Below are 25,272 nucleotides of genomic sequence, written 5' to 3' on the forward strand. Positions count from 1 at the left end.
GACAAACGCATTGCATGAAAAACTGAGACTTTGTTTAATCCGCAATGCTTATGTGGCGAACAGGAGTGCAAAAGGTGAAAACAATGTTTTCATACAAGGCAAGTTATCCACGTAGTGGAATTGCATTTATCGTTGGTGTAGTGTTGATGCACTTTCTGAAGTCCAACCTTTAATGCAACTTAGTTTTCGTTGGTGCAAGTGCTTCTACTGGAAACATCCAAAATATGATTTAACAAATCAGGTTGCTGTCTTGTAGTTTTAGAAATTTTCCTCTGGTCTTAAGTCTTTTCTAAATCTGGAAGAGCTGGCTGATTGCACATTTCATCTCGAGATAGCTCGCACACTTCCAGCAGCACAGGTTAGCACACTTTGTTGAGTGCAGATGAGCACTGCAAATTCAATCATTTTGATGAGGCACCGATCTAATGCTGCTCACTCTTGCCACAGCACTTTTTCAATTTGTACTGTACTTGTTTCTTCCACCTTCCATTTGCAGCACCAGGGCTAAGGCACAACAGTAATAACATTTCTAGCAGAAAATTCTTGCCCCTTAGCATCTGAGCTCCCCATTCATTTGCTACTTTCTTCAAATTTTTCTTTTCATGTGATGCTCTTGCCTTCACACACTGTCAGGCTTCTCCTTCATGCGTTTCTTTAATACTCCTTCTGTCTGCTTCTTGCTCGACATAGCGTGCATGCCTTCAGTCATGTCCAATTGATCGATGCAGTCTTGTCCTTTTCTCTCTCTCCTCCAGAATTTGCAACTTTCGACAACCTAGCATTATTTTGCTTCTTTTTGTGATAGTGCCTGGCTATCTGTTGCTGATGCCACACATTCACTTTGCAATGGTTTATTAGACCACATACATAAATTAGTAGCTGTACAAAACCTTGACTCTCCAGCACTTCCACAAAATTCATGCAGAAGTGGAAACACAGATTACACGTCATTCCTCAACACAGCTTACTATGTCTGCATCAAAGCTTGATATCACCTACACGTACGTCTGCACTGTCTTTGTGTCTTCCTTTGTAGCTGTAGGTCAATGCATGAGCAGAAAAAGATTTTGTTGCTTAAATGTTCATGTGCTTAAGTAGGCAATGTAGTGTACTTGATTTTCACAACGCTTAACTCAACTGGTGGTATGCCTGCACTATAACATGCACAAATTGAACAGCATATCCAAACAAGAAAACTGCTAGCCTATCACAGTTAGGTTGAGTCATTTGAATGAAAGTTGGGACAGTTTTTGTATGGGATGGCTGATGGCATTCAGGCTCATCATGTCAACATCAAAGTGGGAGCAAAAACGCAGTACATGTATAAAATATGAGCAGTTTTATTGGATTGTGCTGCTTTACATGCACCTCACTTCAAGCACAACGATGTCTTTGCGTGTCACCAGTGTCGAAATGAAGCCACTCCAGCTGGTGAGCAATGTGCTTGCAGATGGCACTGGCTACATTCCTTTGGAAAGGCATCCTCATGTTGCACAATGTAGTGAAGATGAAGGCTTTTAAATTAATGTGTACTTTATTTTTTATTTACCTCTCACCTACTGTTGCCAACACAAATGATGTCTCCTGGTAAGCCGAATGCCTGTGAACATTGCAAGGCACAGTGTCAGGCAACCGTTTATAATCTTCAGCATAATACTGTAGAAGGCGGCCTTCTGGTTTGTATACATGAAAGCACCAGGAAAGCAAGCTAGATAGGCTAAAGACTAGCTGACTTGACAGCTCTGTACAGCCTGTACTGCTTACAGAAAGCAAGTCACACTGGTCATGGGACCTATAGCAGCGGCATGCAAATAGAGGTTTGTATTGCCTGTAGTACATATACATAGCCTTTCTTTGAAAAATATGGTCACATTGGTCAATTTCATTAACTTTACCTAGTCAGGACATGCATTATCACTTAAGCTGCTTGGTCTTCAAATAAAACGAGCATTTTCTGCATAGTAACTTTTACCTACATGAAATATGTGGTGGTGTTGAGCTGTAGAAGTGTACAGAAAACATAAAATCTTGAAGCACTTAAGCAGAATTTATAAACAATGCTAAATTTAGGTGGACTGACAAACTGAACTGTACAACACAGATACTATAGGGCACTTGCAAGACAGTTTCTTGAGGGCCTAGTTCCTAGAAGGTATTTAGAACGAAAAAAGTGTCAACTGATTGGAAAAGGAAAGGGGACAGACACAGTGCTCACTTATGACTCAAGGCTTTTGTGTGTGTGTGTGTGTGTGTGTGTGTGTGTGTGTGTGCAGTAATATATACGAGGTGGGTTCAAAAAGAAACCGAACTTTTGAAATAGTGTGCCAATCAGCAGAGGGAGCGCGCTGCGGCTACTGAGCGCATGTAGTGGCAGGTTTAGACAACAAACTGCCATTGCCGTGTTTCGCTCTGACCGTAGTTGGCGAGCTACAGCCGCTGAGGTGAGCACATGAACAAGCTGCTCTTCGAATTGGTGCCAAAGTGACAATGAAGAAATTGGAAGAACAGTGTGTGTGTGAAGTTCTGCTTCAAACGTGGGAAAACTTTCACAGAGACATTTCAGTTGCTTAGCCAAGCATACGGGGAGGACTATGCGAGTCGCACGCAGTGCTATGGTTGGTTCAAGCATTTTGAAGAGGGAAGAATGTTGGTCGGTGACGATCCCAAGCCTGGACAACCTTCCACATCCACAGATGATGACCACATTGAGAGAGTTCGAACTGTGATTTGTGGAAATCGTTGTTTGACTGTTCGAGAAGTCGCTGATGAAGTGGGTATCAGCGTAGGATCATGTAATGAAATTTTGAGTGACAAACTAGGGATGCGTCGTGTCAGTGCAAAATTTGTGCCACGTTTGTTGTCTGGTGCACAGAAGCAGACCCGTGTTGAAATCAGCCAGGAAATGCTTGCCACTGCCACTGACGATGAAAACTTTCTTGAGAACATCATAACAGCCGATGAGACATGGGTTTATGCCTACAATGTTGAAACGAAAGTGCAGTCGTCGCAGTGGGTGGCCAAAGGTTCTCCTCGTCCAAAAAATGCATGCATGAGTCGGTCAAAAATGAAGGTGATGTTGGCTGTTTTTTTACTGCAAAGGCATTGCCCATCAGGAATTTGTGCCACATGTTTAGATGGTAAACAAAGTTTGCCAGGTAACCCTAGCATGTTTGAGAGATTCTGCGTGTAGTAGGAGGCCTGAATTGTGGGAAAATCAGGCTTGAATGTTGCATCATGACAATGCCCTGGCTCACATGTCGCTCCTTGTCCGCAGCTACTTAGCGAAACGCCACACTTCTTTTGTGCCCCACCCACCATATTCTCCGGACCTAGACCCTTTCCAAATCGTAGAGGAGATTCAGGACAATGCGAGAAGAGACCTGCATGCCATTCCAGAAATTGCATTCCAGGAGGCTTTCCAAAAATGAAAGAAAAGATGGGAAGAGTGCATTGCCAGTAGAGGGGTCTATTTTGAAGGGGACAGCACTTAAGATGTTGTACCATAAGCAGCAAAGCTGTTATAGCAAAAGTTCGGTTCCTTTTTCAACACACCTCATATGCATGGGAAGGGTGGGGTTCAAGGCAGGTGCAACAAGAATGCCCAATGTAAGGTCGAATGTAGAGTTTAATGTCCAAACCACAGCAGTAAGCTGGTAACCTTTAAATGGTAAGCAGAACAGTAATGCTATGGGAACTGTCATGCCCTTCATAATTGTAACAACTGTCGGAATGTTGAAGTATCTTTTCAATGTCCCATTAATTTCCACTATTCTCATTCTAAACGGGCAAATGCACCTCCATTCATTTACCATAAGACATATCAAGAGATCAACCCCACTAATGCTAGTTCTTCCTAGGTAGCTGAAGCAAAATAGCATTTCGTTCAGCCAGTATTGATGCAAGTTTTCAAACACCCCTATCATGAAATAGCTCAGTTGTCCATCTTGAGCAAGGCAGTTATCAGCTGGTATTATGTCAGAATTTGTTTATCATTTACTGGTAGACCTGCTGATGATAATGTAAGCAGAATGCTGCTGAGACCAATGAGAAAGTGTGAAAAAGAAAAAAATTATTACATTGTTCCAGCCATCGTTCCCTAAGATGTCCACCCTGCCCCATCGTAAGCAATCACTTCACATCCCAGCATGCATATCTTGCGCATTTCTTTCACTCTTTGTCTATTGTGTAGGACTGGCCATATTAGCTTAAAGCACTAGAAATCAATAACAACGACATCAGCATTGCCGCTGAGGAAAGACTGAATTTAAAGAAAACAGAACAAAATCATACAAGGAAAGTAAGGAACACACACGAGCACCTATTCGCAACTGGAAGTTTGTTGGTGAAAAAACAGGTACAACGCAAATTGAGAAGAAAAAAAAATGTTCATGGAAAAACTGTACATATGTAACAGAACCTTGTGGGTGCATAAAGAAAAAAAGACTAAATGTTAACCTCATCACCCAAAGGGTCCCCGAAACTATTTTATTGGTGTGTTACCTACACGTACACAGTATCTCTCCTCGAATGGTTACTCAAAAAAAGCTTCATGTCACCATGCTATATAAAGAGCTTCAAGTGGTTAAAAATTACCCTCCTCTAAAGCCTTTCCTCTCCAATGTCACTTTTATTCCATGTGGCTTTGGCTATGTCCTGCCTCATTGGACACGACATCGTACAGTGACAGTAGTGTTGGCTACTTGCAGTTTACTTGAACCTAGTGTGTTCCCGTATGACTTAGAGATGCAGCTTTTTTTTGTTATTGTGGTGATGATGGCCTCAAAACGAAGTTTACATAGAGCGCTTATGTTTTGTACAGTCGCGGTAACTTACTCTCTGCACTCACCTGCAGTACAAGAATATAAGTGCAATAGGTACAGTGCAAGTTTCTGCCACCACATGTACCCCTCTGCTGCTTTGCTTTGCTTGCTGTCGTCACTGTGCTATTATTAAACATTGCATTCTTTTTCACTCTTTGCCTGCACATCTACAGCCTGGCACATCTATAGCAAAGCCCTGCTTTTTTGGAGAAACTCTCTAATTCATACCTTCCCTACCACACACATACAAATGTACTTTCGACCCAAAAAGTTAACGAATGAAGGGATCTCACAAAAAGCTGAATATCTCCGCAGCCTCAAAACGAAGCCTGGTATTCCCATTTCCAGCCTCTACTAGTATATGCGAACATTGTGATGTACGGTTTTACTGGCTACTTTTAAACGCTGCTCGGATATTTAGCGTTTCCTGAGATGCCGTGGTCCGTAAACTTTTTTAGTCGATAGTATGTGTGTAGATAACAGTGGCAGACAATCTGCTATCTCAGGCAAGTCTACCATTCGACTCAAGAAACATATACATGTCTTACATTAGTGTGTTTACTTTTACAGGTACATCAATTACTATGCCTTCATATCCTACTAAAAATAAGCTAAATGAGGAGGCTTGCTTTGTGTATTCTTAATGATGTCATGTGGGAAGCCAATCCACTTCATGAAAAAAGATCACTTGTTCGTTCTACTAGAGGTGGCTCAAAACCTGGGGAGTGGTGCCGCTATGACATCTAGCAATGGTGATGCTTAATACCTAATAATTACACAATTGATGCAGAATACCTAAATTTTATTTCATCATTCATCATTAGTACAGAAGGAGGTCCCGGAGTTATAAAAACTGCCAGTGGGACCTATTAGTAGTTCAACAATATAGTAATTAATACATTATGGCAACATAGCAGTGATACACATCAGAATACATGAACTTAATGAAGCGAGTAATCAAATACAAGGAAGGTGCTTACAAATACAAGCAAATGAAATAGATGCTCTGTATGAATAAATAAAAATGTAGTAATTGGCACGTTATGGAAACATAGGGATGACACATATCAAAGAACACAAGGTTAATAGACGAGATAATTAGAAACAAAAATGTGCTTAATATGCAAAGTACAAGTGAAATATATACTGTGTAACAAAAAGCTTAAAATTTCTAAATATAAGGAAGGAAAGAATAAAGACAATGTGATATAGAGAATAAAAGCGATATATTAGGCAAATACAGAAGCACTGAAAGTGGTAAAATAAATTTGTATATAATATATGTTCATAGTAATGAGTCTGTAGCCAGTAGTGTCGATAGTAAATATTTCTTCATATCTCTCTTGAATGTTAATGTTGTGCGGCAGGCTTTAATATGGGGTGGTTTAATTTAGTGTTTATTTGAGGAAGGAAATAATTGTTGTTGTTAGAGGAATATCTCGTATTGTTAGTGTTGGTAAGAGCAGATATATTAAATGCTGAACCCTTGATGATCACCAGTAGGTACGCTACTGACGGTGCACTTGCACAAAACTCAAAATAATTTCAGAGCCCTGAAAACGAAGCTTTTTTTTTTCCTACTCGTCAGGTGTTCGACTATCTGCACTGATGGCATTCTTCTCGAGTATGGCTGGAGTACATATTTGTGCTGTGCGAATGTTCAAAATGTCAAATGTAAATCAAATAGCTGTTGACCATTTGACTTGTATTCAATTGGAGAACACGCAATTAGAAGTTATCAAATCTTCCTTTCTGTCAATAATTACACATACTGGAATCTTTAGGGAGAAAGTCAGGTGCATGTGGTGACCATTCTCAAAGGGAACTGCAGTTCTTGAGCGGACATATACAGCAGGTACTTTTTTGCTTTGCTTAGTAATTTCTAGTCGCGCAGTAAGGATGCCTCGCCTTTAGGCAGCCAACGGATTTTTCTCAAGTTGAGGCTGTAAAAATGATCATTTGCACAATGTGAACATGTTCCTGATGTCATCTTGGTGCGGCAGATACTATCACCTTTCAGTCACTCTCATTTACAAACTTATCAGTTGACCAGAGGCCTGGTTGTGACTGGCATTACATGTGTCAAACAATCTAAAAAACATCTCTTCTAAAGCTTGCCGCGGTTTCTTTTCCACCTCTTGAGTTTCAAAACCCCCCATAATGCCTTTGGCATTGTGTGCTGCTAATCCCAAGGGCGCAGAATCAAATTCCGACTGCAGCAGCTGCATTTCCACGGGGAAGAAATGCAAGAACACCTGTTTACCATGCATTGAGTGCACATTGAAGAATTCCAGGTGGTCAAAATTAATCCGGAGTCTCCCACTATGGTGTGTCTCATAATCATGTCGTGGTTTTTGCACATAAAACCCCAGACTCACCTCTTGTTCCCTGTAAGTAGCATTGGTTACACGAATTTAAGGCCATACTGCTCCACTCAAGGCCTATATGTAGTAGGTGTTTTCATATTCTGATATTTCTGGATAGAATTAAATATGGATATTTGACGAAACTGACCTATTGAATATTGAATAACAAATATGTTCACATTTCAGAGAAGTGTGGAGTATTCTTGAAAAAAAACTTTACATTGCAAGGGTGGACATTTAACATTGTTGGTACAACATTTTTTTAGTGCTTAGCGCAGAAACCATAGACAAGACAGACGAGAGAAGAGACACACACAAGTGGTACTGTGGTACTTTCAACGATTTATTGAAAGTTGGATCACGGGGTTTATACATGCAAGCATTTGCTAACATTCTTGATAAACCTGGCCAGATTGATGTTATATTCCTGTATTGCAGACAGAAAAGCATTTGAGCTTGTTTGACACTCTAATTGAGAAGCTCTAAATCGCAAATCTTCTGCCATACTTAATTGCCTGAATCTCTGCATACTTAACTAAGCACAAACAATTTGTCAGCATAAGCGATTGCCCTTCCCATGAAGTGCCAGTTACTTCCAGTGTTCCTCAAAGCAGCATGCTTGGCCTCTTGTCATTTTTAATATGTATTAATGATATAGAAGTAGACAGTCATCCCTTTTAAATAAAGTTGTTTGCTGATGATTGTTTTTATTTAATGAAATACATTTCTGTTATTTCAATCTCAAAATTGGCCTTCGTCGGATAATTCGAACCTCACTGGTCAGATTCGCCCAAATACAGCCATGTTATGCGCTGAAGCATATGCAACTTACTGTGGTGAAGCATACCGAGAATGAAAAAGGGCCACTGTCACAGGACATCGCACGTGTTCCTTGATTATACAGGCATGCAGTTTCCTGTCACAGTAGGAGAACCTAGCCACCTAATAAGCATAGTGGCAGCCATTCAGAGCTGTTTCTTACGTTTCAGTGGTGATTTGAGTCCTTTTTTCACCTTCCATACATGTCTCCTATATGAGACAGTTAATGAGGCCTAGTGCGTCTTCTTTAAGTAAATGTGCCGTGCACAGAGAAGTGGAAAACAATCATGTTTTTTGGGAAAGGTAGCAAAAAGGAAGGCAGTAAGTTGAAAAAACTGCGTTAAGCCGAGGAGATGTTAAAAGCGAACAAAAGAGTGCGAATATATCAAACTCTGAAGGCCTGCCCATACACCCATTAGGCATCTTGGTGCTCATACTGTGACTGGAGACTGCACATGTGCATGTGTGTAAATTAGGGAACACGTGCTGTCTTGCAACAATGGTACCTTTCTCTGTTTGGTATGGTTCTATGCATAACATGGCTGTATTGCAGTGAAGCCATGTTCTGTTATTGCATTATGCCATGTTATGTTATTAAGAAAAATAGTAAACTGGGCGAGTTGGTAGCTGTTGATGGTTGCAGGTGTAGCACTAAACTGAAACGCGGCCAAAGTTAATTTTAAAGGCAAATACTGCAAAGTGAAGCAGTGGCATGTTTCAATGTTTTTTATGCTTTTTGTTTAATTCGACCAGTCTCAATGGTCCGTCAATGGATCGAATTAACGGGCATGCCTCATAATCAGAACTGGTTTTGGCAAGTAAAATCCCAGAAAGATGATCAAATTAATGGAAGTCGACTGTATATATGGCTGAGTAGAGCCACACTGTCTAAAACCGGTACAACAAGAAAACACCAAGAAACCTAAATGACCCATTGCAAATGCAGTCAACTTTCATGGCATGCGCAAATAATCTAACTTTCTCACGGACAATGATAGTGATAGTTTGCTGATACATTGGTCAGCCACCGATAGGATTTGCCCAGTTTCTACTATTAATCTTACACACTTGCGCTTATCCCTGTATATAATAGTGGTGTCATTTAGAAGAGGGCGACCTGGACATGTATTGCAATGCAGAGCAAGAAAATCGTCACCTGATACACTATATTTCTGTGCTCTCTTAAGTGTTCATTAATGCATCTTCCGGTTTGGCCTATGTAGCATCTACTGCATGACAGTGGAATATGATAGAACACTCCTACAGCGCATCCGACGAAGCCATCTTTGCAATGCTACCACAAACCGGCTTATTTGTTCTTATTGGGTTAGTGGTTTTACACAAGGTGCTTAGCTTATTTGGAGCTGAAAAAACACCCGCACATTACCTTGGCGTCCTATCTTTTTCAGGCTATGTGATATCTGGTGTATATACAAAATCACAGCGGTTTTCACCTGGTCACGGCTGCTAGCTCTTGCATTTGCATGGAGGCATCGTCTCGAAAGTTCCTGTTTGAGCAGCCTTTCTGCCACGACACCAACACGTGGTTAGGGTAACCAGCCTCCTTAAGACTTGCAGCTGATTGGTTTTGGAATTGGAAAGTGGTTTTCATTAGGACGTTATTGAAACACATGTTAGTTATGAAGGGTGTAAGATTGGGCTTGCTGATAAATTATGCTTCAAAGTCAGGTTAACAGCGCAAAGCCACCAGAAGGAATAGAAGAGAGAACGGAGCGCTGAACTTCCAACTGTTTCTTTTCTTTTCAGAAAGCATCGCTATTTGTACAGTCACACAATAGCCCACCAGCCATGCTTAGAATGCCACGACAAAGCCACACAAAATTAAACATGGTGATAGCCGAGGTAACTGATCTCCTTGTCAGTGAGAGCGATGGAGAGGTGCTTATGCAACTATCCTTTAAACGTAGAATTTCTCCTGCTTTGATTATCTCACGTGTAACATGGTCCCTGTGTTTTGCAACAATAAAACATTTTTTGAATTTCGGCCTACATCCACATGCGCAGCAGTGGGCAGAAAGACATCCCTATTAGTTATGCCCCTCTTCACCAAATTCAAATGGGCTGAATGAAATTGGGTTTCTTAGTTCATGGACTGTAAGCCCAGCAAGTCCTACTATCAGTAGAGATGAACTGAAAGTCAAGAAACTGAAACATATTGCACTTCAAAAGTCACTTCAACAGGTCTCAAACACTCGCAAAAAAACTTAGACATCGGGACATTTTTCTAGAAAACTATTACTAGGGAAATCCAGAAACACGAAAAAGTTGTTGACCAATCTAAAAGCTCGCTGAAAAACTGTTAGTCGCGTGAGGTGGTCATATATGTGCCTATCTAATTCTGCTAAATATAGGTTGCTAAAGACGGGAGCCAGACACAACCCTATGCAAATGCCTTTCTTCTGCAGATGCAGCCTATTGTTCCACTGTGCAAAGGTTGGCGACATGTAAAAACACCATAATTCTAAATACCCTTCTACTGAAACAACCTGCTTCCTGTGAAAACCTTACGCCGCCATATTTGTCAATACAATCCTCGACACATTGAATAAGGTCATTGAGCAGGATAGAATAATATTATTCTTTGACCTTAGCTGAGAAGGCCTTGAAGCCCGTTTTGCCGTGAAACCTAACAAAATCAACGATTCGTCAGAACCTTTTACAAAAAACTGGTCATCAATCTCTTTAACGTTCAGCTTTGAAACCAGGTACGGGGCAGCTTGCTTCTGCCAGGTACCCCTTTCGAAAATTATGACCCGAAAAGGAGCATCCTCTTTGTGCACTTACTAAAAATTACATCTTTGAACTTTTCCTTAGTTTATCGAGATTCAACTTCCTGTAAATTTCACTTGGTTTCGCTGCTACTTTCATAAGTGATACATCCTTACGCTCATTGAACACTGCAGAAATTGCTTGACTGGCTTTCTCCAAGAAACGTTTGAAGGAAAAAACTGCAAAACCACCCTCTTTGTCAGCTGGTATGACACACAATGAATTGCTCTTCAAGTAAGACTACACATTTTACAGGTAACTTAGAAGGTTGGGGCTTACATCACAACAGGGCATCTAATACCCGTGTCACACGGGCGTTTGGAAGGCTTTCCAACCGATAGTCAATTGACTCAAACGTCAAATTCGAGCTGCCACACGGGCCGTTTCGAAGGCCGTCGAGTCAATAGTCTATCGAGTCAACGGAGCACCTTACAACTCTATCGAAATCTCGACGGCCTTTGAGCAACGGAAGCGGAAACAGCGCGTACATGCCCTCTCGTTCACAGTGTGCTCGTACTCACGGTTAGAAAAAAACATCAAACCAAAATGCTCTAAAAAATACTGTATATGAGTGTTATTAATTATTCAATAACGTATTTTTGCCACTTGACATGTGCGAACACACACCAAAACGGCGGCCGCATCGAGCGGCGCAAGCGTTGCCGCAGTTTCGCTATTCAACAACTTGAAAACTAAACATATATGTATGGCGATGTATAAAGAAATGTTTGTGTATAAACAAACAAAAGAAATTATAGGGCTTTTAAGAGGTTTTAATGTTGTTTAACTTTTTGTGACATGAAAACGAAAATAAAGATCCGCAGTGCCACACAATTTTGCGAGAAACGCCTGAACTGCTCAACGGCCTTTCAAAAGTGCCGTGTAGCAGCGCGACAACTCCTTTGAGTCGATAGAGTTGTGGCGTTTCGAAGGCCGTCGACTGGAAGGCCTTCCAAATGTGCCCGTGTGACACAGGTATAAACCTTCCGAATTCATCCTCACGCCATCGTCTTGCGGGGCTCTTCTGGACACTTATGACAGACAGGGAAGTTCCGGTTTAGTCCAGCTGGTAGCTTGGGCAAATTTTGGACCGAGGCCAAGAACTTTGCACACACTGTTGGGTAGGATGAAACCTTCAGAAACGTAGACATCACTTGTTGCTTTCTGTCAATCCTTGTTCACAAGCCCGTAGTAGTCTTATTTGAGGTTGTCAAAGGAACTTGGTGACCTGATCAGCTAAGTGCAGATGCCTCCACAGAAGATTCCTTGCGACGCGCGGCTCATACTGATCAAACATCTGCACGCTGAGGTAATCTCTGTGGAGACACGCCTGCTGAAGTTGTTCAGCACGTACAATCTTCAAAATTCTTTTTCCGTGACCGACATCCGAATAATGCGCAACCAGTAAAAAAGATTTTATATCCTGTGGAAGCTGCTTGTTATGAATACAGAACCTTAGGACAGACATGCTGCTGGCAGCCATGGCAATGAGGGCAACAGTATGCCCGGAATCCCGAGGAACATATTGAAAAAAGCCTGTTGTACTAGAAATGAAATCGACAAGGGTGGCAATATGGGCTTGTTGGTCGGTCATCATGGAATGGTATCTGGGTAGTGCAGCAAAACACGGACATAGTAAAAGAAAGCTAGAACTACCTGTGAGCGCATATATATGCACAAGTGCATGGTTGAGTAAACTCACAGGTGTTTAATTAGTTTTTTTTTCTGTTGCTACTTTTTCTTGCATTTTGATTGCTACATATATTGTAATTCCCGCAAAAAGCATCAGCTGGTAGTCACCGCTGTATTTTGCTATGCAATTTTTATTTTGTTATGCAATCTTATCATCTCAGCGCGCGCCTGAAGGCGAAATTGTTGCCTAGGCAAACTATCGCCGAAGTGGAACGTTTCAGAAGACGTCCCCAAGTATGTGCACAAATATTTCACTCAAAAACATTTCAGGCGTATCTTTCCTTTGTTTTTACTAAAATTTCGCAGCAACACAGCATTTCTTTGCTCCAAGTTATTTATGAATCACTAGATGTCATTATCTACGTCGTTCATACGTACTTTAGGCAGTGAAAACGGCACACCCACGTGCGAGCTTCTCCGATACCGACGTGTCTGTTATAAGGCGATGATATATATATTATTCTGGACAAATCGGGCGAGGCCAACATGCTAAGCATATAATGAACAATGAGTACCAACAAATGGGATCTTGTTTTGAAATCGAACTAGAACTGAAGGAAACGAAAACGCAGGTTAAGATTGCGGTAGATTACGGTAGAGATTACGGTTACGGTATTACCCATGTAGTGGTTTCAATACCACTTTTCATCAGGCCAATAAGAAGGTGGTAGTCAGATGCAGCTGTATACCGATAAAGCATGTAGTTAAATTACAAATATTGTCCTTGCAACGAAGGTCGTCGCAAGCTGTCTGAAAGGGTTTGCTTACCTCCAGAGATGGCGCGTATACAAAGACACACACGTATCGATGCAGGACTTTCTAGAGGCTCCACAAATACACACAGCATCTATTTAATGACATTGCGTTATGCTTAACGGCACACGAAAGCTTCGATACTCGGGTGCGTTAGTTACGCGAACTTCGAAAAGTAAACAGGAAGCTGCCATGGCACTTTTTGCAGGAAGCAGGTGGCGCTTCATGCATCGGAAACCGAAGGAAGTAGAAGCGCTAGAAGGAAGTAATATCGGGTTTAATCTCTCATACAAACAGGCAGGTACAGTAATAGAGCAGCAACTCCCAGGTTTATTTTGTGCGGACGACATTGTGTTGCTCGCAAACAAGCAAAGTGATTTGCAACGTCTGGCTAATATCTGTGGACAGGAAGGCAACAATTTAGGTTTGAAATTTAGTGTTAGAAAATCAGGTGTTATTGCATTCAATGAAAACAGTGAACAGACAGTGGAGATACAGGGCCAAGAAATACCTCGGGTAACAGAATATAAATACCTTGGTATATGGATAAACGAAGGCAACGGATATATGGAAACACAGGAAAAAACCATAACAGTCAAGGGGAAGAGAAATGCAGCCATTATGAAGCACAAAGCACTATGGGGATACAATAGGTACGAGGTCCTCCGAGGTATGTGGAAAGGGGTAATGGTTCCAGGACTTACTTTTGGAAATGCGGTTGTTTGCTTTAAATCAGGGGTACAATCAGGACTCGACGGGAACCAAAGGTCAGTGGGTCGCCTCGCATTGGGCGCTCACGGGAAGACTACAAATGAAGCTGTGCAAGGGGATATGGGCTGGACTAGTTTTGAAGTGAGGGAAGCTCGCAGTAAAATTGAGTGTGAAGAACGGCTGAGGAATATGGAGGAAAGTAAATGGGCTGGGAGAGTGTTCAGGTATCTGTACAGGCAAAACATTGATTCACAGTGGAGGAAAAGAACTAGGAAGCTTACCAGCAAGTATGCGGCCTGTGGGGTGGGCAACACAGCAACAAAGAAGGTCAAGCGGAAAGTCAGAGAGGCTGAATTAATCTCATGGGTGGCGGCAATGGAAAAGAAACCTGCCATGAGTAACTACTTAAGGGGAAAAAACGAAATTAGGAAAGAAACCATTTATGATAACTCAAAGGGAAGCTCATTACTTTTCGAAGCGAGATCGGGATGCCTTAGAACACGCACGTATAAAGCGAGATATAAGAAGGAAGAAACATGTGCTTGCTGCGGTAAAGCTAGGGAAACGACGGAGCATATTTTATTAGAATGTGAAGACATCTATCCAGCGGTCGATTTAGGCACCACTGGCCTCCTTGAAGCCCTTGGGTTCAGCGGGAGCAGTGGTAAAGCAAACAGGTCCGCAATAGACATCAGTAAGAGGCGATTGGAGGATTGGTGGAAGAAAAGTAGGGAAACGACAAAGGACGGAGACGTACTAAAGCACAGTTCGCAACAGGGTATCAGAAAATTTGGACGTGGTAGTTCATAGTGTGTTTTTTTTTTCTCATGGGTTAACCTAGGTAGGATATTAGGCAGCATAGTAGCAAGAGCTTGGTGGCGCAAGCCACCGCCCCGTTCCAAAGGGGACGCTCATAACATCCATCCATCCATCCATCCATCCATCCATCCATCCATCCATCCATCCACCGAAACAGAAACTAGCAAAACCTTTTTTTTTTTGTAAGCGTTAATCTTGTTTTCCGTGCTCGGAAGTTATTCCACTGGTTTGTTGCAGGACGTCCGTGTCATTGAAGGATTCAGTCCCAGTTTTAATGGTTAAATTCTTCAAACAGTTTCTGTTTTTTGCACCGCCAGTACACAGAAGCGTTTTATAACGGTCTTTATTGATAAATCGATATGTGGCCATTGTTTATTGCGTTTTGAAGAGCACTCGCTTCGTCTTTCCAACAAGACGCGTAGGTTCGACGCTCCGATTTGCATTTAAAGTGAGCTTTTGATAGCCTTACTTTATCCATTTACGCGCTGTATATGCGTTTTGACGCATTTCACTAGTTTGCGACAACGCAGAGTATAACAGCAGAGTCGCGCTGTTTACCTTTCGCATGTTAAACGAAGCAAAACATCGGTAGTGCATCGTAAATTTTTTCTAAACATAATGCAGGCACCACTCGCACCGTTAAAGCATGACTGTTAAGCATTTGCAGCAGCTCATTTGTCACTACGTTGGGGCGAGAATATTGCTCATCTGCCGCTTTACCTTTCTTTCCTGCTCCGCATTTTTGTGTATCCGGATATTTTAATTTTATGCAAATCACCCCTTCCGCGTGAAAAGGAAAAGAATTTAAGGAAAGGAAGATGCAACAGTTGCAAGGAAGGTGCCACAGTTGTGTGAAATAAATAGTGCTTTAATTACCAACATCTGTAGTGACCTGGTGATCGTGCGCCGTGGGCGAATTCATTTTGTGTAAAAATGTGTTCCGGCTACTTAAAGGTAAGCGTGACGTTGTGGCATCAACTGCTATCTCTCTTCTTGAATGAATTTTTGACAATACGTCATGTCATGGTACCGAAGCAAAACACAAATGAAAGTCGATCGCCTTGCAACCAAAACGTTGCCTTTCAACATACGACAGGAACACATAAACAAAACATGAGTGCATGCTTCAGTATACCTTATTTTTACAGCTATTTTGAGCTATAAAGCTTAGGTAGTTGTGAAAATGAGAGGCAACTGTGATGGACATAGAAGAGCATAGTATGCTTGCATGACCAAGAAATTTTTAAGGATGAAATTTCAGTACTTGAAAACAGTGCATAAAAGTAGAGCACTGCATGGACACTTTTCCCTGGCCTGACCCGAGCCAGTGCCATGCACTGGTCCACCCTTGTGTAGCTCAGCTAGGTTTGTCCAGTTAGCCCTTGAGCCTCAGTGTAGCTTGATCCACCTCTCTGTTGTTATGAAGATGCCAACTGCATATGTATTTGCTAGATACATATCTTGCTAAGCAGTTTTCCACTTGCGTTGCTGCCGACAAGTGGCAAAAAAAAATTTAGGTTTTTGGCAGCAGTGCATAATTTGCTGCCTTGCATTACTTTAGCTGTGGTCATAGTTGTGCAAGCACAAAAAAATTTAGAAAATTTCTGAGAGCAATGAAATTAATTGGAACTGGACTGGACATTAACTGGACATGGAAGGAAATAAATTATGGATATACATTCACCAATTACGTTGCACGTTAAGGTGTAGTCCAACCGACTAATGGTTTCCATTTAATTTCTTTATTCATTGTTCAAGCAAGTTGAATGAAGTTCTGTAATTCATTGCATAATTACATCAGCATGAATGAATTCTTGATTGAAAGTTTTCTTCAATAAATACTTGAAGGGGGGATGCTGCGAAATTTCTCATTAGTGAAGAGGATTTGGAAAACAGAAAGAAATGTAATGTGTCACCGCAATGTCGATGAGATCGGTGGATGAATAGGCGACCAGAGTGTAGTGGCTCCAGTTTGAAGAGGAAAGGCAGGCGGCGGAATATGGTGGTGGCGTTCTGGCCAGGCAGCTGGGCGTAGAACTCAGGCCCATAGCCCGACTGCTCTCGTTCTGCCCATGGGCGCAGAAACTCGCCGGTTTCGAGCAGCAATTCATGATCGGTAGAGTGGCGAAGCCCAGGAACGGGTTGGCAGGAGGTCCCGGTTGGGTGAAGTCCTGGTGGCTCGGGTCCGGAACCTGCCGGCCGGTCTTGAACTCCCGGTCCGGTGGCCGACATTCTCTTGGCGTCGCTTCCTGGAACTCTCCCTTCTTCTGCCAGCGCATCTCGCTTTTCTGCCACTCTGGTGGATTTGTCCTTTCCTGATTGGCCCCTGGAAGCTCCATGTTTTCTTCTGATTGGATGTCTTTTCCTTTTATTTTTTTCTTTAGTGCTGCGTGCTCACGTGCCGGACGCTCTTCAACGTTGTCTTCCATCCAGTACAGAATTCGCCTCTGCATGCACATTCTTTCTCGTCTGCTTCTTGTCTCTCTCCATCTACATGCGCTACACACCACACTATGTAGTACAGACATTCATATTATTACGATCTCATCGAGAGATGCTCAAGAGACGAGCCGCTGCGAGGAAGAGATGAAGTGTGTCTGGGCTCATGGCGTGAGCGAGTGTTGGCCAGGCTGTCTGGCTCCAGTGTAAATAGCATGTAAATAGCCTCTTTCATCTCTGTATTTCGTCTGTGTCTGTGCAACATTCTGGTGGAGGTTAGCGATCCCCGTCCTCGTCATGGCACTCCGAAGTGGTCGGCATACCGAGCTTGTCACCATACCTCCCGGTGACGAGACCGCATCTGCAACGGCTTCAGCTTGTCCGACTGCTCTTATCGTCATGGTTGCCCAACATCGTGACCCTGGTCTCTTCTGTGGCCTGGAGGGACAGGACGTTGATGAATGGCTCAAGCTCTATAAATGCGCTAGTGCTAATAACAGGTGGAATCCAACAATTATGCTTGGTAATGTAATCTTTTATCTCGGTGGCACCCCATGCGTGTGACTCCAAACACATGACGAGATAATTAGCCGGAATAGTTTCAAAGTAAAGCTACGAGAACTGTTCAGTGACCCCTTCAGGTGCAAGGTTGCCGCGAGAAAGGCTCTTGCGCCTTGTGTCCAGACCTCTACAGAGCCATACGTTTCATACATCCTAGACATCGCGGCTCTTTGCCACAAAGCCCACGATACTTTGCCTGATGCAAAAAAGGTGGCTAAAAGGCATCGCCGACGATTCTTTCAATTTTTTTTGGCAACGTCTTTCCTATCGGCGCCATGATAAATGAATGCCGTCGCCTTGAATAAGCTAAGCCTCGTCCACAGGAGCTAATACGCTCCTGTGGACGAGGCTTCAGCGACTTCGCTCGTAGCTAAGTGCTCTTTTATCTTTATTAGCTAGCGTTTTGAAGTGTGTTCTTTTGCATGGAGTAGGGGCGCAAATTTTGAATTTTTGGTAGGAGTAGGAAACGTACCGGCTTTGTCTAGGTCTGGCGGCTCCCCCGTTAGGCCTAGGGGGTAGTTCTTTCAGCTAGCTCTTCGGATTCTTACATGGAGTAGGGAGTGATAATTCTTGTTTTTCTTTGGGATAGCGGTCGAGGTCGGATTTGCGTGAGTGATTCGGCGAACTTGCTCGTTGGGCCTAGGGAGGTAGGCCTAGCGATGAAATCGAAAAACGTGAAGGCCGCGGGGGACGGGGAGCAAGTGCAGTGCGACGAGTACCTGCGCTGGTGCTTCCTCGACGAGACTGAATTCCAGAATTTAGCAGAAGCGGTGGGGTCTAGCTTCACGTGCAGGTCGTGCGAGGGCGTCAAGGAAGCCGTCCAAAAACTGGAAGGGAATTGGGCGGCTAAATTTGAAGAGCTTAAGGCAAACCTGAGGGAGGAGCAGGAGAAGTGGGTAGCACTGCAGGCGAAGGTTGAAAATTTTGTCAAGGTGGAGGCGGCCCAGGCCGCGCAGTTGGTGAGGACTGTGGCCGAGCTTGGGGAGGCGAAAGAAAGGAGCGCCGAACTGCAAAGGCGACTCGACGCTCTTGAGACTCGCGCAGCGGATAATGTCGGGTCAGGACACCAAAGCGAGGGCGAAGTGGGAGGCAGGGAGCCAAAGCAAGCGGTCGCCAGCTCGCCGCCGGTGAATCGGCGTAGCTATAGCGAAGCAGCGCAACACGCCCCGAGTGAGGCGACGCTGCAGCCACAGGAAGCAGGGAGAAGTAGGAGAGATTGAAAGGGTGATTATTGCTGGCGACTCAAACATGGCTGGGTGCTCAAAAGCAATTGTGGAGAGGGTGAAAGGCGACAAAAGAGTGGCGGTAGGGGCATTTCCAGGGCAGACACTGGGTTCTGTCATGGAGCGAGCAAAAGAAAAGCTCACGGAAAATGCCCACGTGCGATAGGTAGGATATTAGACAGCATAGTAGCAAGAGCTTGGTGGCGCAAGCCACCGCCCCGTTCCAAAGGGGACGCTCATAACATCCATCCATCCAAGGAGGAGACTACAGGCGAGGGAAGGGCAGCGCGTTTGCGGCTCACGTTCCAGGCATAGTTTATTATAGGAGGCCTTGGTCGGAGCGGCTTTGAACCCCCAAGACTCCACGGTAAGTGACTTTGAACGATTATAACACGTTCCATGAGTGTGCATGTGTTCAAAGTGAGGAGACGCGCTGATATGACTTATTGAAGGTCTCAGTACAACATGGCGCGACAGGTGGCCGTCCAGAACCATTTTGCACGGTCACTGTGTTTCTTCGAGCTTTGTCGTAATCGAGGTGACTTGAGTGCTTAGAGTCAAGCGAGTGTACTTAAAGATGAGTATTTTACATGGTGACGGGCTTTGCCGCGTCTTTAATTGGGTGGATGTGAGCATTCGACATGTTCCCCGAAGCGCAAGCCACTACCATAATAGTTACGTGCAGTGCGAGGTGAGCTAAGCTTCGCTGCCTAACCGCGGCCTGGATATGTGGCGGCTCGTTAAGGGTTTACCGCGGTGCGCGTGTGTGTGTTTGTACAGCGACCATTTGAGCGAGAACCGACGGCGCTTCTTTGTGCGCGGTATCTGCTAGCTGGCGCGTACGTGGCGCCAATCCCCTAGCTCGTGCGATTGTGTGCAGTAGGTCGCTCACTAAGCGCGCATTGTGCAGATTTGCCAGTACGCTCCGTGCTATCGTCCGTGTCTCTTCGCGCCCACATCGCTGATTGTGCAGGCAGTGCGCGACTGTGGCGCTTAGCATGTAGAGCCTGAGCCCGTCGACTTTGATCTGCGGGCGTGAAATGTCGGCTGCGCGTTTGTGGTATTAAAAGCGTGTGGTGAGCTTCCAACGGCACTACGGGTCAACGCCGCATGAGCTGCCGGTCAGAGTATAAGAACCTCATTATTGTTAGCGTACTGCTTGGTGGTAACAGGTGTCCTGCTTGGGTTCAGATTACTGGATACGGCGTCACTTAAACGGCGACGGCCGGAGCAGGTGAGTATCAGTGGCGCCGGCACCTCGGCGGCCAGAAAACGATGCCTGTGCCGTGACGAGATATATCAATTTACGCGATAGAATTGCTGGCGATGGCACATACGGGCGCGTCGCTCCATGGCTGTGTTCTTTGCTGAGGCCGCCACTACGCCTGCCGTGCACATACTACGATATATCTATATAGTCGATGTTTGTGCAATGTTGTTATTCAACAGCTGGCACTGTGCACTGGATACTTGGACTTGTTTAATGTTTAATTACTTTGCTGCTGTGCCATTGCGTATTGGGTACAGATATTCAGTTTTGAATTCTAGGTGCCAAATCAGGATCATATCAGATCATATCATATCAACACAGGATCATGTCACACATCACAGCGTCATCCTATATTGCACGAGTATTAATGACAAAATTGCTGCTGCTGGTGAAAAACTAAGGCAGACCGATCAGCCTATATCTGCGAGAAAAATGTGTTTGAAGTCCACCATTATCTATTATAAAGAGGTACTACCTTGGTGTTTAATGTCAGTAACACTTATGAGTTATGCATCCTTTTGTGTGAAATAATTTGTCTTAGAAGCCATTCATTGTAAGGGATCAGTAAACATCTCATAGCTTATGTAGTGCACAAGTGCATGAGTTGGGCAAAGGTTTTAGTTTGTAAAGATCAAAGCTATTAAGATATAAAATTTTGGCAAGCTTAGTTTAACAGTAACCTTACCAATATACAAAACCTAATGTAGCAGCAGGTGTTCTCCAAGATAAACTTGCGACCAGCTTTTTCGTGTTCTGTGTGACCATTGTAGTGTCAAATTTGTCTCTTTTATTTCAGGACTGCAGTTGTGGCCGTTTCATTGCCAGCTGTGAGGATGAAGCAGCTTTATAGCCGGAGATCAGACGCCTCCCATCAGTTTCCCTTTTCAGCAATAGAGGCCTTGGTATGCTCTTACCTAGGGTTCACTTTTTTTTACCCTGTATGTTTTAAATGCAATGGATAGTTTAGTGGCATCACATAGAGTGATTGGCGTGACGCCTGTTCCATGGGACATATGCAGGTTATCCCATGTAACTTTAGCAAACTCAAAAAATATGCAAATGCCACCTAGCTGCAGAGAACCTAGATAATGTTGTTTCCTGTCTCTTGGAAATACTTGAATTTTCTGCATTTTGCCTAATTGCATAATTAGCCTTAATCAGTTAATCAACTTATCAAATATTATAGATAAAAAGTCTCAATTATAAAATTGTAGAGCAACGTGAAAATTTCCCAGTACAGCTTTCTGTGGCTCAATATGTGCTACATAATGTATTTAGGACCATGAAAGAAGCCTGAGAATCTCGCAATGTGCCTTGAGTGTGTGTGACAGCGCCTGTGTTGTGTTCTTCCTTCAGTCCTCGTCTTTTGCGCTGTACAATCATGTCGATCTCGAGTGGCCAGTCCCATGGCAGTTTTGCATATATTTGAGTGCTTGCCCTGTATAGGCATGTGTGTTCGAGTAAAAAAAAAATACTGAAGGAGCCCAACGTGATGTATTTCAGGACAAGTGTATGATGTAAATTACTATGTAACAATAAAGTAAGAAACTGAAACAAGACTTCACAGTAGAGGTATGCAGGTGTGTGCATCAGCATAATGACAAAAACTTTGTGCTAGTTTAGAAAAATATTAATTAGATTGGTTTCTGTCATTCTTCTCTATGACATCATTATTGCAAAAATGTGCTCTCTAGTATTGCACGATTAAAGATACAGTTCAAATACATCATTTGCTAGCACCTTCACATTCATAGCAACATAGAGAGGAATGGTTAAAAATTTGCTTTGCTTCTCTGACCTTCATTTTAGGTCCTTCTCATGTTTGCTGAGCTTCTGAAAATATCATAGACACCTTCCAGGGTTTACAGGCAGGTTGAGTACATTATGCCAGATTGTGGAGAAGCTGCAGAGGTCGCAGCGTCTATAGTGGTGTCCGGTAAATGCAAGTTTCTTGCATGACGCATTATGCTCAGTACCAATTAGATTAAGTTATCATTTTAGCGAAAATCTTTGTATTACAGATATATATCAATGTGTGTCCAAAGGACTGTACTTTTTATAAGAGTTGCTCATTCTCTAAGTCTACTGTTCGGTGTTGTAAAATGCATGTTTGTTGGACAGCATAGTGTTTGGCCTTCAGCTGAAGGCACATTTGCATGTGCATAAAGCTGCAGTAAGCCAAATGTGAATAAGATAAGGGCTAATACGATACAGCCATGTAGCAAAATTTACACGTGAGCAAACTGTTTGATGCGATCCCTAGGAAAGTAAGCAAAAATATAAGAATGTGCTTATATGATAAACAGTACCTATGTTTCAGGTGGATGGCTTTCTACCGCCATATTCCATACCAGTTCATTATTTAACACTTTAAAACTATTTGCCCTGTCTATGTCTAACTGCTCTAAATTCGAAAATTTTTATTGATTGCACTGTGAAGGTTTTGGCCGTGACTTAAGTCACCGCCAGAATTAAATTTATAGTTGTGGCCGTTCTATGTGTGATAACAAAAAACCATTTTGGAACCAGCTGACTGTTATGCAGTATGCTAAGTGTGTGTATTAGAAAAGTTACTTATATTTTCATTGTAACCATGTATAAAGTATGTATATACACATCTTGAAGCCATAGACTGCGTAATCTTAATTGAAGGTGTTATTGTGTGGAGGTTTTTTTGTAAGCATTGTCTAGAATTTGCACTACATTAAGGTGTAGTGAAGCCAAGAGAAAAATATTGTTAAGACAAAATGGCTGAAGTACATCCTTAAGAGTCTTAAGCGCATTTAGATGACGTTACAGCATGTAGTAAAACAAGAATGGAAGCTGAGGTGCTTAATTTTTGTTCATTATTACCATATGGCACCAACATACAATGGAGACAAAAAGAGGAAGAGAAGTGAAGTGCACCAAAGGGCAACTCGCTCCTGATGGGAGCTGCATTCACATCTGCATAATGCATGCAATCTTTGAGTTATAGTAGCAGCTATCCAACTGTTCACTTTGTTGCACATTTGTATTGTTTATGTACTAAGTCTGGCCCTGGAAGTGTTAGGCAGTGCCACTCATGGCATTGGTGCTGCATGCAACACATCCTTCTAACCACAGATGTCATGTATTATGTGAACCTAAGTTCTTTTGAATTCATGTAACCCATAAAAGTTCCATTTGAAAGCATGTGGCCATATTTGCCACCATTGCCATCAGTAGCACTGGCTGACAATCACAGGGCGAGAGGTTAACCTTGCTCAGCTATTATGGAAAACTATTTTACATACAAATGTGGTAATAGTATACATGGCAAAAGCCTCACAGAATGAAATTTTTTACCCGCATCTTACAATAATTGTTATTTTGCTTTAACTCAGGATGCCTTTCCACCTGCGTTGCATCATGTGGCTGACCACTCCAACGATCTCGGTAGAATCGTTATACAGGTGTGTTCTTTTGTGATTCTCAGTAGTGATATCTTGTAGTTTACGTTCAATGTAAATGCACAGATCGAATGAAAAACAGGTTAAAAGATGAGCTCACAGGTGCTGTATCCAAACGTTTGTTAGGAAGGAAAATCTTTGTTACAAGTTGTCATTATGGCAACACAAGAAAGTGTGCTCATCAAACCACCAGTACCTAGCAAGCAACAGCATTATACCATGGAAGAAGCCAAAACATCAGGCAAAAACCTGTACTAAACTAGGAACCGCATTAAGACGTTTCGGAGGCTTAAACTATTTCTTGGGTTACTCTGTCTAATTGCTTGAACTGAATTGACATGTCCTGCAAAACAGTTTGCATTCGCATTTGATACAGTCTGCAGCAAAATGTAAACAAAGGGCTGCAATACTCTAAGGGCCTACTATTGAAGTAGCAACCAGTCTTCCCAGTGTACTGCAGCCTCAGGAAAATGAAATGTGGTACATTGCACCACATGCACACCACAAATTTTAATCCATAAGCATCTGTACACTGTGCTTGTGCAGGACTGGGCAACTGGCTGTTCGTCACTGAAACAACTACGTACTTCAAGACTGTATTGGGAAGCCTCTATCTTTTTCAGTCAGTGTAACAGTCCTTAAAAATATGGATTTCCATGAACATTTTGTCTGCCACGCTTTTCTTTGTCGGTTTTTTTTGCACTCCTGCTTTGATGGCTGCGAGACACTTCAGGCTGGCTGAAGAGACAGTGGTAGCCTGGTAGCTGGCCTCGCAAAGTTACTTTGATTTTTAAGAGCCAACTTGCTTTGGACAATGTTGAATAACACATCAAAAGGCTCGGGAATATTGACAAGGTTAGAATGACTTTGAAAGAAGTTTATGAGGTTTTTTTTAACTGATCTGTCTGCTGAGACGAAATGATGTCAGCTTTTAATGAAGCAATGTTCAAGCTGGAAAACTGCAAGGCTGTGTGGATACTCAAACACCATCATTGCTTTATATAGCTGAAGTTGCTCCGTGACATCAAGGCATTGATTGAAAACATTTTTATTTGCAGGATATTCGTGGAACTCGTGGGTGGACCGCCTATTCCGGTAGCCCACTGGTTACTGCTGCTGCGCTGGCCCTCCCCACCAGCCAGTGCTGACGGTCAGGATCATAGCTGAGCAGAATAGCCTCCCACTGCTCTTTTGAGGGATTTGGAATGGGGTCAGCTATGGGATTAAATTGGCAAATCCACACCATGTGGTAGAGGTTAGCTACCTCTCCACAGTGTGGGCATTGCAGGGAGTATAGTGTAGGGTACCACTGGTGTAACATAGCTGGCGTTGGGTATGTATTAGTGTAAAGGATGTTGCCAAACGGCATGGACGCTGAGAGGTCATTTCCCTTCCTAGAATTGTGGGAGGTCGCCGTTTTCAGGCTTAGCCGAGAGTAAAGCCAGCCGGGCGCTTCGGTAATGAGTCGGGAGACGCTCTTTGACGGCAGATAGCCCGCGCCGACATGTCGGGACAGTTTAACCTGTCACACGTACGGGCTTGAGACGTAGGAAAGGGTGCGACGTTGGGGGCCCTTTG

At 43.1% G+C, this 25,272-nt stretch overlaps 1 protein-coding gene across 4 annotated transcripts in view; it reads left to right on the forward strand.

Moving 5' to 3' along the window:
- Nucleotides 1-25,272, forward strand: part of LOC139056243 (uncharacterized) — a 56,534-nt gene that overhangs the window by 6,841 nt on the left and 24,421 nt on the right. For 3 of the 4 annotated variants that reach the window (XM_070534311.1, XM_070534310.1, XM_070534308.1), the window contains exons 3-4: nucleotides 21,060-21,165; nucleotides 23,629-23,697. In XM_070534311.1, the coding sequence (XP_070390412.1) occupies nucleotides 21,060-21,165; nucleotides 23,629-23,697 (175 nt within the window). Of the gene's footprint in view, nucleotides 1-19,263; nucleotides 19,361-21,059; nucleotides 21,166-23,628; nucleotides 23,698-25,272 lie in introns of those variants that run through there. The other variant, XM_070534309.1, reaches the window with a different exon arrangement.

Source organism: Dermacentor albipictus, chromosome 2 (assembly GCF_038994185.2).
Source record: "Dermacentor albipictus isolate Rhodes 1998 colony chromosome 2, USDA_Dalb.pri_finalv2, whole genome shotgun sequence".
Classification (NCBI taxonomy): domain Eukaryota; kingdom Metazoa; phylum Arthropoda; class Arachnida; order Ixodida; family Ixodidae; genus Dermacentor; species Dermacentor albipictus.